Source organism: Pelmatolapia mariae, linkage group LG16_19 (genome assembly GCF_036321145.2).
Source record: "Pelmatolapia mariae isolate MD_Pm_ZW linkage group LG16_19, Pm_UMD_F_2, whole genome shotgun sequence".
In the NCBI taxonomy this organism is placed as follows: Eukaryota; Metazoa; Chordata; class Actinopteri; order Cichliformes; family Cichlidae; genus Pelmatolapia; species Pelmatolapia mariae.
In genome coordinates, this window is record NC_086241.1 from 21002551 (window position 1) to 21019716 (window position 17166).

General features: G+C 40.0%; 2 protein-coding genes across 2 annotated transcripts; one reads left to right on the forward strand and one right to left on the reverse strand.

The window, feature by feature from the left end:
* Nucleotides 1-505: 505 nt before the first annotated feature.
* LOC134644473 (uncharacterized) lies at nucleotides 506-5595 on the reverse strand. The gene is made up of 5 exons (XM_063497555.1): nucleotides 5518-5595; nucleotides 4105-4269; nucleotides 2767-3024; nucleotides 2101-2217; nucleotides 506-1582 (listed from the first exon to the last, which is right to left on the reverse strand). The coding sequence occupies exons 1-5, from the start codon at nucleotides 5593-5595 to the stop codon at nucleotides 506-508; spliced, it is 1695 nt and encodes a 564-aa protein (XP_063353625.1).
* A 3382-nt stretch (nucleotides 5596-8977) lies between these two features.
* mpc2b (mitochondrial pyruvate carrier 2b) lies at nucleotides 8978-16886 on the forward strand. The gene is made up of 5 exons (XM_063499919.1): nucleotides 8978-9314; nucleotides 13363-13403; nucleotides 13801-13885; nucleotides 14459-14570; nucleotides 15842-16886. Exons 1-5 carry the CDS (start codon nucleotides 9221-9223, stop codon nucleotides 15888-15890), a joined length of 381 nt encoding a protein of 126 aa, XP_063355989.1. The 5' UTR covers nucleotides 8978-9220; the 3' UTR covers nucleotides 15891-16886.
* Nucleotides 16887-17166: the final 280 nt, after the last annotated feature.

Sequence of the window (17166 nt, forward strand, 5' to 3'; positions counted from 1 at the left end):
TCTCTACAGCTAATATCTCACAAAACTAGGCAACTCACAACAAAATATTCTAGATGGATAAACAGCAGGCCAATGTGTATCACTGCGGGCTATGCAGGTGTGTTGACAGAACGTACCCAAAAGCAGACAATGAGAGAGAGAGAGGACACTGAACTTAAAACAAAAGCAAGCCTTTATTCTGGCTGATGGCAGGAGTAAATGAAAACAATGATAATGTGTACAGCATATTTTGATGTGATCTGTCCCTCTAACAATAAACTCAAACCTTGTTTTCAACAGAAGTTAAAGATGCAGTCATTTTCAAAGAATTTTAAACAATAAAGAGTCCTTGTGAAATCGGAGCTAACATACAACTAAGCCATCAGAAAGTTAAATGTGTGACAGCTTACTATACGGCTGAATATATCAAATGCTTCAATGACAAATGAGAAAAGACAGAATTCATGAACTCAAGGATAATCATACATATAACAATTACAGCTGTAACCATTAGTACACATCAGATTCAAATGATGTCCATTTCAAAGTAATTGCTGAAAAGGATATTGTCAAACTCGGTGCGAAATTCAGGATAAGAACTGTAAGTGCATGGCACTTCAAGGGTAGCTCCACAGGTGTGAGCAACAGGCCTTCTGTTGAGCCCAGTTTCAGCATTAAAGCACACCAAAATTTTGTCAACACATATCACAGAAGATCCTGTGCAGAAGCGCAGGATTTTCTCAGCTTTGGTTTCATCAGCGTTTTTAACATAACGCTGAAGATGGTTAAAGGTTGTCTGTTCTCCGTGAGACAGCATCAATTTTGTTGTTTCAAACAGCTGCACTAGTCTTTTGCCTGTGGCCTTCTTTGTCTCATACAGAGACAACACACTTTCCTTGCCTGACAGTTTCAGCTGCAGACGTGCCATGGGTGTGGAGAAGCAATCCATTATATACTTTGGCTCTTGGAGAATGGCCTTATGAGCCATTGTTTCAATGGCAGGCTGCATGTTGTTCTTAGGTGGTAGGAAGTGGGAACCCATCCTTGTAAAAAGATCAAGCAGGTCCTCTTCATCATTTTCATCCATTGTGCCTTGGAGAGCCTTGTTGACAGCAGATCTCTCAACAAGAGGGAGATAGTTGAGAAACGATGCAATCAGAATGTCTACATCAACTGAGTCCATTCCGTGGATGCAGGCTAAAATGAAAGCCTTTGACAGCCTCACTGGAAAGACACCATGGTCTAGTAAGCCTTTCACCCATATCTGCCCAACTGCTTGCCATTCAGCCTCACTAAAGTCTGGCCTCAGCCTTGGAACTCGTTCAGTTTCACCTTCACACTGTTCCAAAAATTGCTCCCAAAATGCAGTGTAAACCTCCCTTGACACCCCAGCATCATCAACAGCATTTTCATTTACAAAGTTCATCTTTAAAGTCTCATTCATAATGCTACGGTCCATAAATACAGCCAAAAGATCATCAACAACTTTTATCCTGCGAACTGATACATGTAGGGGGCTCTGTGGGTCTCCTGAATTTGATGGGGAAAGTTGGCTGCTTGAATCTAAAGGCAAACCTTGTGCGATGAAATTCAGTCCATGGTCCTGAGTAAAAGACAAAATATGCACAGTCCATAAGAAATGTAAATAAATTGTACAGATTACACAATATCAATCTTCTGATAAAGTTTGAAATTTCTTTGTCTAATTTTAGTGGGCTGTACATTCCCAAACCATGTTTGCACTGATAATTTATATATAACATTAACATTTCGGCCTGATGGATCTCCTCGTATGCCTCAGAAAATTATACAAGTGTTCTATACATGCTCATACATGTATGAGAAGACTCACTTCTGTGCAAAGAAGGTAGAGATCACAATAGTGACACCAAAACAATGTGTTGCTCATGTGTTATGTAAATAATTTGATTTAAAGACTAAATTCCCTGTTTAATCTTATCTTAGTGTGAATCACTGGAATTGTCTCTCAACTGACAATATCCTTTTTTAATTCAAATGGACCCACAAACTGCCATATCCTCGGAAAATAGCAGGCAATTTTGCCATCTCTACATTATGTAAAGATAGGTGTTTATGGTTGCCTGAATTGATCCATCTTACCTGTGCAATCTGGGTTGCTTCCTCCTGTATTGACTGCATATGGGATGTGGGCAAGCCATTAGCTGAAGACAATGGGAGCAGGAAACCATCCATAGGTAATCCATTTGTGTCGGCATTCTGAGAAGGAAGTATTGCATTAACTGACAACAGACACCTTAACCCTTCAAGATTATAAGACTCTTCTTCAATCTTCTACCTTGGCCTATTCTAAATCATTAATGTTCTTAAAAAGTCTGCAAAATATGTCAATAGGTCTTAAGAAAAAGATACACCTCTTTATTTTCAGCCTACATGTTTCACTTACAAGAGTAAAAAGACATTACAGTGGAATTCCACAGGTTTTTATCAGAGCTTGATGTACTTCTTACTACTTAAAATGTTGTATTATTGCTGCAACAAAATCAAGTTTTAAACAAACAAGAGATGAATTCTGATTAATAGAAATCGAGCAAGTGTTTCACAGTAGTGTAGGTGATTTCTTTTAAGATCCAAAAGAATAATATTACAGAAAATAACATACATGCTTAAATTTTGTCCAAGCAGAAATGCATGATCAGCTTTTTTAAAATCAGAAGTATGCAAGTCATTGAATTTGAGTATAAATAAATTTCCATATTTTGTAACACTTACATAAACCACATCAAACACAACTTTCCATGGTCTTACCTGTGTGAGATCGTCACTGTTGACATAATTCAGGGTTATCACAACTGTGTCATCACCATCTGCTCTGACAAGATCCTCTTCAGGATTCCATAGAACCGTATCCGCTTCGTCTATGTCTGGAAAACGAAATTCCAAATCTTCTGGAAGTTTGTCCCGGGACTCTAGTTTGAAGGATTTATCAGGAACTATACTGGTCAGATCAATAATTTCAGAGCAGTGGTCAGGGAAATCATGATCACTTGAGTCATTCTGCTGCCGCTGTCCCACGACAGTGTTTTTAATGTCTGTTGGGGTTGAATGAATATAATGTGATTTTCCTTGTCTTTGTGTTGTGACTGCCTCACAGAGTGATTTCAGTTTTTTTGGATTGTGTTCCATCTGGAAATTGTGAATCTGTGAACCAGAAAACAAACACAAGAAACAAACGAACATAATTCAATTATTTTTTCAGCAGCCAATCATTTACTACATCTTAATGAATACAAAGCTGTAATTCTTTCACAGATGTATTAAATGTACCTTACCACACAAGTCAATAAAGAATTCCTGGAATAATTTCATCCTACAGAAGTGAAAGTATTCGTAGATGTACATAGAGCACTTGAATAAGACAACTCTTTATTGCCGTTGCACAGTCATACCTAGTACAATAGTACAACGAAATTAGAAAATGTCGCACGTTACCAACAAGCACTACTAAACACAACAAAATACAGTAACTTTAAAGTGATCATTATTTTTAATAATAACTTTCTTATTTTAACAAACCTGTTTGCCAGTGTCACTGTCAGATGAATCCCCATGGTCAAGTAGATCTGGGACAAAATCATCTGTCTCACTGTCAGATCCAAGTAATGTCACTGGTGAATCTTCTTCAGTTATGCTGACAGAAAAATCCTCTACAGATGAGGACTGAACTGTTGACGGTTTTTCATCTTTCGTGCAAATGTAAAATCTCAGGATCTTCAATTTGGTTTGTTCATAAAGTTTGCCAACGGTGTCATCTAAAGGAATCGAATTTCTTTTAAAATCACAGACATCTATGTTAAAGTCTTCAACTCTCCCTTTTGGCGAGTTCCCATCTGGAAAAAACAGGTCCTTTCCCATTTCCAAAATCTTAGCTACAGTTGTAGTTTTTTCCACAGTTGCATGTCTTGTTCCTCCACCATTTCTGGTTCTCACTTGACGGTATTCATTACTGCTAAAATGAAGCCATCCGATTTCTATTTTTCTGCAGGTCTTCTCTCCTGCAGTATTTCTCTGTCTTGCCATCCCTTCACCTTGCTTGTGGAACACGCCTGATGAACCACACAGCACTCCTTTGGTTTTTGATCTTACTTTCCGTGCCGCAATTTTATCTCTTAGGTTCTGCAGAAGAGTCTCTTTATCTGTGCTGTACTTAGTTTGTTGACAGAAAGACTTGACAGCTACTCTGTCACCATATGTCCTTATGTATTTCGCCATTTCTCCATCAGTCATGACGGACAGCACTGCCTTATCCACCTGCAGACATAAAACATTAGAGAAATGCTATTAATGCCACACTAGCACACATGGAATCCTAACTGTATCACAAATAGAGTTCTTAATCCACACAACATCCAAATTCATGGGCTGCAACCTTTTTTTTTTCTTCTTTTTTTTATCACATTTTAGACATACAAGCTGTGTCCAAATTCATGGGCTGCATCCTCCTGAGGACGCTTTTGTAGACCGATTACGTCACAGCGATGCGCCGATGGCAGTCCGAATGCAGCGGACAAATGCGTCCTCCTTTTCACCGAATTCAAATTTGAAGGATGGGTCGGGTGTGTGCTTCGTGGCCCACCATATCCCAGAATTCATAGCGCGGCCCAGCCAAACTCCAGTTTCCGGTAATGGCGGCCGCTAATAAGTTTTAAAATTACTGTTATTAATCTTTCTGGGTCACAAAATAAACTTTTCACATATTTTCAGGCGAGAACGTGGGTGTGTACACTTGAAATATGTGCTTGGTTTATCAAGGTATCGCATATTTGCAGGTGCTTCGACGTTTTCGTTGACGTCTGTTACCCACCAGCTCGATAGCTATCCGAGAGCTCGAGGGTCGCTGAAGCCGCCGAGAACGGCACAACTCCCGGCACATCATTTTCAGATCACCACGGACTTTTGCTACTCAGGTTAAACGTAATATATAAAACATTTAGACAACCTAAAAATGTTATTGTTTGGCATTTTTCAGCGTTTTATTTGTTCGTGAGTAAACGGTTTGGCTGAGATTAAAGTTATTAGATTAAATTAGATCAAATAAAACTTTATTAATCCCCGGGTGGGTTCCTCCTTGGTTTTTACACCGCTGAATAAACGTCAAACAGAAAACTGATTAAACAGAAGCGTGAGACGGTCGAGAATTTACTCCAGTGTCCTGTTATATTTTAGATAGCAAGGAGCAGACGGCCGAGTTTCTTAAACTCCACCGAGACAGCGGTGACGCTAATCAAAAGGCTAGACCGTCCAACTTCCGGCATACCCGACCTTCTGAGGACCCGGCCCACGTACACAACGAAGCCCGGGTCCTCAGTAGGATGCAGCCAATGAATTTGGACACGATTTGAAATTTCAAAACATATGTGGACTTAACGAGTTATGTTTAATGAACCTGAACATATTTACAAGAGTTAACATTAAAGGCATGCATATACGACCTCGGTTTTTCAACAAGTTACTCGCCTCTTGAACCACGGTGTTTAATGCTTTGTTGTTTATACGTACTTTGTCTTGTTGCATGTGCATGATGTCGTCGTGTGGGACCTCTCTTGACCGCAAAAAATGTTCTAAATCCTCCTCCATGTCCGCACCCTTCAGCTGAACTGCTATCAAAAAGGAGCAGGATCTTTTGCGAAATCTTGCAAAAGTTTTGCGAGATCCCGAGTTAGTTTTGCGAGATCTCGCAAAACTTTTGCGAGATCTCGCAAAACTAACTCGGGATCTCGCAAAACTTTTGCGAGATCCCGAGTTTGTTTTGCGAGATCCCGAGTTTGTTTTGCGAGATCTCGCAAAAGTTTTGTGAGATCCCGAGTTTGTTTTGCGAGATCTCGCAATGTTTTGCGAGATCCCGCAAAAGTCCGTCTTAATTTTTTTTTTCTCCCATGTCCCCTGCAGGGCTCCGTACTATCTAAAATATAACAGGACACTGGCGTAAATTCTCGACCGTCTCACACTTCTGTTTAATCAGTTTTCTGTTTAACGTTTATTCAGCTGTGTGAAAATCCCGGAGGAACCCACCCGATGGATTAATAAAGTTGTATTTAATCTAATAATCGAATAACTTTGATCTCAGCCAAACCAATTTACTCCAGAACAAATAAAACACCGAAAAAAGGCAAACAATTACATTTTTAAGTTATCCGAGTGACTTATATATCATGTTTAACCTGAGTAGCAAAAAAGCGGGGGTCTGAAAACGATGAAACCGGGAGTCCGCTGCTGTCGCCGGCTGGAATGACCATTGAATCCCCCGGCTCGCTATCGAGCGGGTGGGTAACAGACGTCTCCGAAAACGTCGGCGCACTTTTGCAAATATGCGATGTCTTGATAAACCAAGCAGATATTTGTAATTTACACAGCTACTTTCTCGCCTGAAAATATGTTAAACGTTTATTTTGTGACCCAGAAAGATTAATAAGACTCATTTTAAAACTTAGTAGCGGCCGCCATTGTTGGCAGCTGAAATTTGGCTGGGCCGCGTTATGAATTCTGGGATATGGTGGGCCACGAAGGACACACCCGACCCATCCTTCAAATTCGGGGAAATGAAGGACGCATTTGTCGGCCGCATTTGAAGGAGTCGACGGGACAGCCTTCGTCGCCTGGCTGTGACGTAATCGGCCTTCAAATGCGGCCTCCAGAGGATGCAGCCGACGTTTTGGGACACAGCTGATGTCACTCATTTATGTGCAAATGTTTAATAATGAAGAACATTAAAACATTACTGTTGGCCACATGTCGGCAAACTTATGTGACATTAGCGATGTTTGTACTTTCAGCGTGTACTTGGTTTTAAAGCCTTTAAAATATACGCCGTTCAATAGTTGACCTTAATCCTACAGAGAATGTGATGATTTTATGGATAATTAAAGTCAGTCATATATCCACAAACACAACAAGCTGAAAGTCAGTGATGCTGCTCGGTTTGCAGTCCTGAATATCACGGCACAAGCAGGATTCACTGCACTGTTAATGTTAGCTATGTTATATTGCTGCCTCTGTTCGGTGGTGTCGAGCCAAACGGACTTTAACGTGTGTTTGAACGAGCTGACGGTTCACTCGTTAAGCTGAAAGAAAGATGCTTTAATCACAGGAGTCACACATGTGTCCACTGTACCATCTGGGAACTCTTCTTGTTTAGCACTCGTAATAACACAAACACTAAATCCTCCTTCTCTTGTGCTGTTTTGTAGCAGTGTATACACCTGAGACTGTCACCTGTCTGTCTGTCCTGCACTCTCTCTCTTTTTCTTTCTCTGTGATTGTGTAATAAAAGTATGAACATGTGTTTATAAGTTACACTTGTATTTCAATCCTGCAGCTTATCACACATTTTATTTCCATGTGTGACAACTGCAAGTGTCCAGAGTGAGGACAGACTGAGGGACCCACTGCTGCACATCATCTGTGAGGCTTTGCACCCCTGATGATCCACCAGGACAAACTCAGCAGTGTGTGAGGAAGAGGAGGAGGAAGAGCCAGCAGCAGCTGACAGATGGAGAGAATAGACAGATTGTTCCCTGTTTGTGAAGGACTGCTAGAAAAGTTTAAAAGAACTAATTGTCTGTCCTGAATCAGTCTTATTAGGTAATGTTCAAATAATTTTATCATTCCAGTGTTTTCAGTGTGGGAGAAAGTACTCAGGGCCTTCAAGGTAAACACTGAAAGGCAGCAACAAGTTTAATATTCAGAAACCTAAAGTATGTATCAGCAGCAGAATGGACCTAAAAGTAAATGTTTGTTTCAGTTCTATGAAGCTTTGAGTATTTTGGATTAGTACTACTGCTGTGTTTGTTGTATCATATTGCTGTAATTGTTTATATGCTTTATGTATTCTGAGGTAAGTTGATGTATAGTGTTACATCATATGCTATAAGGATGTTATGTGTTTGTATACTTTCTGCCCAGTTTGATCCATTTAGCAGAGGTCAGCCTGTTTAAGGCTCTGATATCTATTCTGTATGACTTAAAGCAGTTATGACATGGTATGATTTTCTCACCCAATAAAGGAATATTTAATATATCAGTCTACTCTTCATTTTATCAGAAACAGTTATCACAGCTCGTACATTTTCTTTTTATACATATATGTAAGCATTGAGCCAAATTTAGTAATGTCAACATACTAAAAGAACAATATTTGTCTCTTATATATAATACACCTATATATACACTGTCAAAGATACTTGTCTTTGAGTGAAGATTTAAGGTGATTGGACATATCAATAACTGCAACTTGAATTGCAGTGAACTGAAGCTCAGTATTTGACACAGAGTTTAAGTTCACTGCTGTAATAACTAATAATGATTAATATAATAACTATAATATTGGCCATATTTACATTACCAAAGTAAGATGACTTTAGTCTCATGAACAACATTAGCTAGTAAATAATAATTAGCTAATCTTAAAATGACTGTTCAGTACAGAAATGAAGCCCAACAATCATGTTTTACAGTCCTGTGGTCTCAGCCTCAGATACTTATCAAATCACACAAAGCTCATGTAGAAACAAATGAACAAAATATGTTCTCCTTCATTTCTGTCAAACGAAGCTGTATGAAACGTTTCCAGCGGTTAGTATCATGGTTGCTAGGCAACCTGGGCAGCTCAACGGAGGCTAGACCGTCCCATTTCACAAGCCTACAAGCATCGCACTTCCGGCCTTAGCGGTCTTTGAGTAAGCGGGCCTTGAGGACCGTTAAGGCTGCATACTTTAAAGCTGCAGACCCTGAATTGGGATACAGCCAATATCTCATCATTATTATTTTCTTAAACCAGGCGTCTGGTTCAATGTTTCTTGGTGGTTTCTTCCACTTGTTCTTACTTTTAGCTCCACCCAGTTGGCACAAACTGTGCCAAAAACCTAACAGGCCTGTGTAAACCAATCACATCATGGGTATGACCGCAGTGCCCAATGAGAATAGCGCAAACCTATAGCCCCGCCGTCATGCGGTAGGTTGCATCGTACAGAAAGTCACCTCGTCGTGTCAGAGTGGGAGAAGCTACTGACAGTTAGCAGCGTTAGCAGCGGTCACAGTACCACCGGGAGAAGGTCGATAGCAGGACAGCAGCATCCTCTCTGAGCCGTATCTAAATCTCACAAACAGCTTTTTAAAGTCTCTAGCTACTCGGCGAGCTAACAGTTTTGCGAGCTCGCTACCAAGTTTCCGCTCATCTCTCACATTCATTATCAACACCTTCATCATGGCTGCGCTCAGAGCGTCCTATCACAGGATTTTGGACAGGATCGAGCACATGCTGCCCGCCAAGCTGAGACCTGTGTACAACCACCCGGCAGGTAAGACACAGTTGACCGTCCTGAGTTTGTTTGGTATAGGGAGGCGGGTGACCGCAGCCGCCCTGTCCAGCCGTGATATGGGATGAGGATGCACTGACCTTTCTGCACCGCATCGTTCAGGGGTCACAGTAGCAGCTCTTGCGCTGATGCCCGAGCTGCATGAAATTAATTGTGTTTGCGCTGTCAGTGTAATCTGTAAACTGCCGGGGTAACGCGGGCGGAGCCGAGAAGCTCGGTCTGTGGACGAAGAGCTGAAGCCAAACCCACTTTCTTTCAGTTTATCGAGTTCTGGGTGTTTAACTGTGCATTTAAATCTGTCCTTTATCACTAAACTATGTAGTCGCATGCTCGGTTTGATAAGAAAAGTAGTATTGTGCCTCTGGAGAGTGACTATGAACGTAAGCCTAATTGGTTTCATATAGTTAAGGTTGGCTAAACAGAAGTTCATGCTGCTTCCTGTTAGTTTTGGTAACTTGGTTTTGAATAAATTAAACCCAACTTGCACAAAAATTGATTTTCTTCTTTTGGTAGAAGGTCAAAATCTGTTTGATTGCATTAGTAAAAAACCCGTTATGCTCTCTCCTACTTTTTACTGTTCAGACTTTACTTCTGTTATTTATCTACTTCACTGTGAAACACAGATATGTTCCGTTCCATTTGAAATCAGAAATGCCGACTTCCAAGATGGAAGTTTCAACTGGAATGCCCTCAAGTCAACTCAAAAGGTTGGCCTAATTTATGGTCCACCATTACAACAGTGGACAAAAACATTAGTAAAACTTGGATTGTGTACTGTAAGTGTTGTGTATTTGTGACTTACTACACAGGGAACTGACCAAGCTCTATCTATGAATGTGCACCAGCAGCCGGTATTGCTAGTGATGGATGAATTACTCTACCTCGCAGGGTAGGAAAAACAGATCCTCGCTTTTCCGGCTTTACAACTGGCAAGTTTTGAACTCAGGAGTGACGTCATGCTCCGGCATACAACTTCCGAGATAAATGGAACGCAGTGACCATGTCCTCCCAGCAGCTTGTTTGGCACTGCCTCAAAGAATGAGCAGCTGTCTCAACTTAATCCAGATGCAGCCAGCTGTCTCAACAGCACCTCCTTATTTCTGTGCCGAATCTGCCACTACTTACTCTAAAAATGTAATGCATGAGTTGCATGCATTCACGGCATCAGAGCAGCTAAAGACCCTGTGGATTACTTCTATTTTTGAATGCAGTGTCCTCTTGTTACTGCTGCACATCATCTGAGCTTGGATAAAGTGGGTAATGTTTCTATTTGGTGACATCCCTCCTTCTTTGTGCTCAGGTATCCTGGATATGATCCTAGCTAAATCTGCAAATAAAGCTGTTCTAACTTACTTTTTTGTGTGCCTGGTATCAAGCACAGCAGGGACACAAACACAGCTCACTTCAATCAAATCTATGCTCTGCACAGCTGAAATCCAGATTTTGGTACCCACTTGTTTTGTCACCCGACAAATTTGCCACACACCTAACTTAAAGGCCGTGCTGTGATTGAAGTTCTGTTTACAGAGAAAGTTGGAGGCAACAGTTTGTTCTTAAAGGGATTTGTTGGGGACAACATGATCACTGTTGTTTGTTTATATCATGCTGGCTAACTTTTCAGAACAGACTAGAATTCCAGGAGCGTGGCCATACGGCACCTACGCTGAGCAGAGTGAAGTAGGAGGTGTAGAATAAACTTGACTACTTTTAAATGCTCAATTATTCTTCTCAAGGGGGTCCCCATAATTGGTAGCTCCATATTTCTATTTGACAGTAGTTTGTTTTGGTGTTTTTTGTTTTGTTTTTTGTTGTTTGTTTCTTTGTTTTGTTTTTAATGATTTAAAGATGACGATAAACTGTAAATAAAACCAGACCCAACAACAAATTTGGCCATGTCTATATCATCCTTATCCAGTGAGTTGCAATGCACACTGAAAATTTCTGGTATTTGTGCACTCACCTCCCACTTTCCCTCATGAATGTATGTTTTGTCACTATTTATCAGTCAGGGTAGTATAAATACAGAAGAATTGCCTACGAGTATAACACACTATAATTAAGCAGCAGAACACTGTGCTAAAATCTTTAGCTCTCATTTGAAGCACAAACTAAACTGAAGGTGTTTCTCGTAAGTCTTGCTTATGTATTGAGGACACTTGATATTACCTAGAGGGATCTCGGTTAAGGAGTAACTAGTGTCACTGGTGACACTGGTCTTAGCTTTGTCTGTGAAAGGGTACTGGAGCTCCGGGGTTGTCAAGGACAACTTTTCTGATCAGGTATGAAGGGGTGGAGACAAAAGCCAACTCCCTCAAAGATGATTGGCAGCCACAAACTGCCTGTTTCTGTTTTGCCCTGCAGCGCTGCCGGGAATGCTGATTCCAGACCAGCAGCTTTTCTTCACTGTGCTGTGGCTAATTAAGTCTTTGTGAATCTCCTCCCAGTGGCTCAGAGACACTGAGTGTCTGATCTGTGACACTCAGATCCAGTGGTGTGGTTTTGATTTGAGCTTTTCACTCTTCCAGAGCTTGAATGTCTTAAGCAGGAAAAACTCAGTGAGCTCAAATACGAGCATTATATTTTGAGTGTTAACAGCCAGTGCTGTGATGTCCTGATCATCTGATGTTTTCTGTTGCTGCTTTCCAGTTCTGATGTAATAACGCCACGATTGCATCAGGGTTGTTGAGGTGGTGTTTGTTTGACAGGAGTTCAAAGGTGTAAAGGTATTGCTATAAAGAAACTGCGGCAATGTTATCACATGGTCTTTTATTATATTAAGGACGGCAGCTAGTTGTTGCTTTCAGAATCTATTAATCTGCTGATCTCTGAATTGGTTTTGTTTATAAAGTGACATTTAAACTTGATAACTGACCACCCAAAATATATGAAAGTATAGAAACAGAACATTTTTATTATCAATCCTCTTGACACAAATTATCTTTTTGTGAGCACAGAGAGTAAAAGTCAGCTTCACAGTACTTTCCTGTGGACAAAATGTGTCACGGTGATACTGTTGGTGATAGAGATGAAAATCACTAGACACCCCTCAATACAATATTATTGCAGTACTTCTCTCCAGTTACAAGATTCTTGTGGTCTCTAACATTTTGCGATATGTTGAGTATTGCAGTAACTTATAGTGAGTTTAGCAATTTTTGTTAAATGCAAATTGTGTCAAAGTTTACCTTTTTCAATATCTGTTTTAGTCAAAAGATAAAGTTGTGATTAAATCTGCCATAAATGCTGCCATAAGACAGTCGATCAGCCTGCAACTGAATGGGGTCAAGTTGGCAATTACATGCAGTTTGTTTCTGATAATACAGCAGTTAACTGTGATAAATCGTCAAACATCCCATATCTCCTGCTGACTGCATAGATAGAAATTCATATTGACTACTACATTTACGCTCAGCAGCCTTCCTCTTCTATTGAAACATAAACAGAATACAACTAGCTGGCAGCCAGTTGATACTAACAGGAACTTATTCAGAGTGATGGCAACATGTTAGCAGTGTCTGCATTTATAAATTAGACAGGGATTATTTGCAAACATTTGAAAATCAGAGTGGATTGAGCTGACCGCATCCTGCCTGAAAAAAGGTGACCTGTGCAATCGCCTTGCAGTCAGGAGTAGTCGTGAGTGTGCGACATACTCAAGCTCTGGGCGACCAGCAACCATTTAGCCAGCATAAGTGTAATATGTTTGCTTATTTAATACAAGTTTGCTCAATTAATAGGAGGGTGGTACACGAGATGATGCAGTATCACTACACAAAATATAACACTTCTGTGCTGTATCTATTTATTTATGTATTGTTTTATTTTCTACCCCTCAACCACTAGTTTCTAAATTAGCTCAAGCCTGGGTTGTCATTGTATAATTTGCTATAAGAGAAATAGCCTTCATATCAGGAGCTTTTATTTATCCTCAAATTTATTGTGTATGGTTAATACTGTGGGAAAGCTGGTTACCTCTGAAAAACTAAACGGTGTGATTTTATGTTTTGTTTTTTGTTTTTTTTCTCTGTAGGTCCGAAAACTGTTTTCTTCTGGGCCCCAGTGTTTAAATGGGTAGGTGCACATTCACCCAACTCATAAGCCACAGCATAAAGTGCAGACAGACTTTAAAAATATGATTTATTTAAAACTACTAAACAATCCAAGCATGCCTTTATCCGCACCTCATCAGCAGACAGTCAGCAGTTAAGCCTCTTACACTGTAGCTCGCACATTATTTTACACAAGTAGTTCCCTTGTTAACTCTTGACCCCTTCGAATGAAATTTGTCACACATGGCAGTTCTCTCAATAAGAAGATTGTGGTATTTGGATGTTTTTTATGGGTCTATAGATATTCCAGAATATTTTCTTTTTTTAAAACCTGTCACTGCCACTGTGTGATTATTGGGATTCTCATTTAAAACTGACTGATCATTAATGGAGTAAATACATCAGTCTCTTCTCTACAGGGTCTGGTTATCGCTGGTTTGGCTGATATGACTCGACCAGCAGACAAACTCAGTACCTCTCAGTCTGCAGTGCTGACGGCCACAGGTGAGACGACACCGAAACTCAAGTCGACTTCATAATGTGTCAGTTTGGAATAAACGCGTACGTACATCCAAATGGGTTTTGTGTGAGACAATGGACAGTTTAATGGAAAAGTTTCCCTGGTAAGTCTTTCTCTGGGGCTTTTGCAGAATATTCCCCTTGGGCAGAGTTCACAGCTGGTCGACACCTTTCTTAATTTAGGGTTTTCAGCGAGTAAAAGGTTAACTGGAAACTTAATCCTGGTTTAAACTTTGAAAGAAGTGATGAATAGTTTTTAGTTCTTAAGCTCTGCCTTGAGTTGTTGTTATACATTTCACATCTCGTTACTTGATCTCTCTGCTCAGCTTTCAGGTTTTTCTATATTCTTTTTTTTTTTTTTTTTTTTTTTTTTTTTTTTTTGGACCAATCTGTGTTAAAGGTCGCCTGTTTTGTTCCACTTTTTTTTTGCACTATGTCTCTTCAAACAAATCTTATCTGCGACTCTTTGGCCAAAACACAGACTCTGTCCTGAGGAGTGACCCTGGTGTACCATCAGTGTGCGTCACGTTTATTCCTCCTGTTCTGTTTCTCCATCAGGGCTCATCTGGTCCAGATATTCGTTGGTTATCATCCCGAAAAACTGGAACCTGTTTGCCGTCAACTTCTTTGTCGGCAGTGCCGGAGCCTCACAGCTTTACAGGATCTGGAGGTGTGTGAATGCACAGTAAATGGTGTTTCTGCCAGTGGGTTACATGAGCTCATAATCACTGTTAGAAGCATTTTAAAGATTAGTTATAATAAGGAATGCAAGATAATTGCACAGTAGCCTTTCTTAATCATTGCTGATATGAAATCATGCAGGCACGTTAATGTTTGACCCTAGAGTGCTGTAGCTATAGTGAATGTATAATGTACTGTAGTCTTCATGTGTGCTTTGCTTTCCAGTGTCAGCTGAACTCTATCAGGAGACAGTTCGATTACAACAAGTCAATATTTGTTAAGACCACCTTTATTCTTCAACACACACTGAACTCTCGTTGACAGCTTTCTTCTCATTTCTTTAAGTAGTCTTCAGGAATAGTTCCCCAAGCTTTTTGAGGGATATTTAAATCTCTTCTTTGGACTGGGGAGGCCAGTCTGTACTTTTCTGCACTATTATTCAATTTTGGCAAGATCTCCAACACCACTTGCTGAGACCGCAAAAACCTGTCTCAACAATGTTGAAAGACCTTCAGAAAGTCTGGAGAACTATTGCTCAAGAGTACTTAAAAAAAAAAGTTACAGGAAAGTTTGGCTCATCAGAAGCAAAAGTTTTTAAAAATGACTTGATCTGAGACTTTTGCACAGTAGTGTATCAGTCAAGTGATTCTTGGAATTCAGTTTTGCTACACAAACTAGTCTCTTCGCTGAGATGAGTTGCTGCTAAGTATTCATACCACTAGATTTTTAGTGTTTTAGTGAACATAGCTTCCTGGCACATCCACAATATCCCAGTTCAAGCCCAGAGGAGACACGAAAGCCAGTCTCGGGGGGGGGGGGGAATCACAAGCTATTGCACTCTTAGTGATGGTCCCATACCTGGATAAATGGGAGGGTTGTGTGAGGAAGGCATCCGCCGTAGAATCGGTGGATCCTTCCTCTGTGGCACTCCCTTGGGAAATAAGGGAGCAGCTGAAAGTATCTTTATTTGTATTCTACAACTCTACCAAAGTAGCTTTGCACGATTTCTATATTTTATTTATTATTATTTCACGTTCAACTAGTACTTGATGCAGCACATCAGTTCATGGTCTCTCTGAAAGTTTGAGTTCCTGTCTCTTTAAGCCCCACACTTTCATCTGATTGGTCAGTTTCTTCAGCAGTCATTATCTGAAGCTTTGGCCATAGTTAACATGGAACACTATTTTTAGTTAAGAGGCAATTTAAACAGTGTGTTGTTTTTTTTTTTGTTTGTTTGTTTGTTTTTTAATCATCTAACAGGTACGAGCAGGATAAGAAGGCGGAGGCCAAACAGGCTGCGGAGTCCTGAGTGTATCGACGCTCCATTGCAGCGGACTAAAAGGGAGACTTCTTATCATCTCGACATCACACCATGCTGTCTCCATAACATCCATGCCATAATAACCATTGTTCTACCACATTAAGCCTGTTGTCCCTGTTGGAAATATGCACTTTTCTTTAAGTTTCACATTTCCTCAGGATGTACTGGGGGGGGAAGGAAAACAAAACTTTTTTTTTTTTTTAAACTGTAGTCAACACACGCTCAAGAATGGTGGTCATCAACGCACAAATACTTCTTGTTCAACACGTTCTGTGATTGTACAGTGTTTAATTTAAGTTCATGCTTTATATCTTGCACACTTGCTGGGAAGTCTTTACCTTTTCCATCATCGATTTTTCAGGTGTAGCAATCAGTACCTCAGGCAGACAATTCCCAAAAAAACAAAACATGTAACTCTTAGAGTTGTGTTGAACATGGTTTAAGGAATGTGTCCAGATGAAATTAAGGATGTCATCGCACTTAACCTTTTGATTTATTTATAATTTGATCATCATGTACCGCTTGAGATCATTAAATTGTCATTGATTACCATGTAACGATTTCTTCCATCTGAATGACTTTAAATCTGTGTGAACTCAAATGTTGATTTATGAATTACTTGATTAAAAATTTGCAGTCAAAACTGTATAGGAAGATACTGTTATTTTCTAATTGTGTTTCAGGAATACTTGCCTAATGCAACATATTTAACCTGTGAAGCCTTGTCTTGATTGGTAACACGTACTGACACGCTAACAGCGCTCTATTATCAGAATTGTTGTTCTGATGAAGGTGTTTTATAGTTTTTGTGTAACAATAATTATTTGAGGTGTTCCCATTGTATAAATTAACCCCTGACTAATTTAGCAATAATTAGTGCTAACAATTAATTAGAAGACTGTTTGAACAAATGGCACTTTTGAGGATTGATCGTTATGGCTCTGTGATGACTGTCTAATGCTAATAAATATGGTTTGATGCCTACAGCTGATTTAAATTTTTAGCATTGAGTAAGAATAATAAGAGATCAACATTTTTCCGCACTAACATTGCTTCACTTATTACAGTGCTCCTCTAAGAACAGCTGGAATGATGGGATCCACCATTTGTGGAGGAATGTATATTTCAGGGGCCACTGTATTAGGTACACCTGTTCAACTGCTCATCTAATCAGCCAATCACATGGCTGATTCTCAGTCCATTTTGGCATGTAAATATGGCCGACCTCACGAAGTTCAAACTGAGCATCACAATTTGGAAGAAA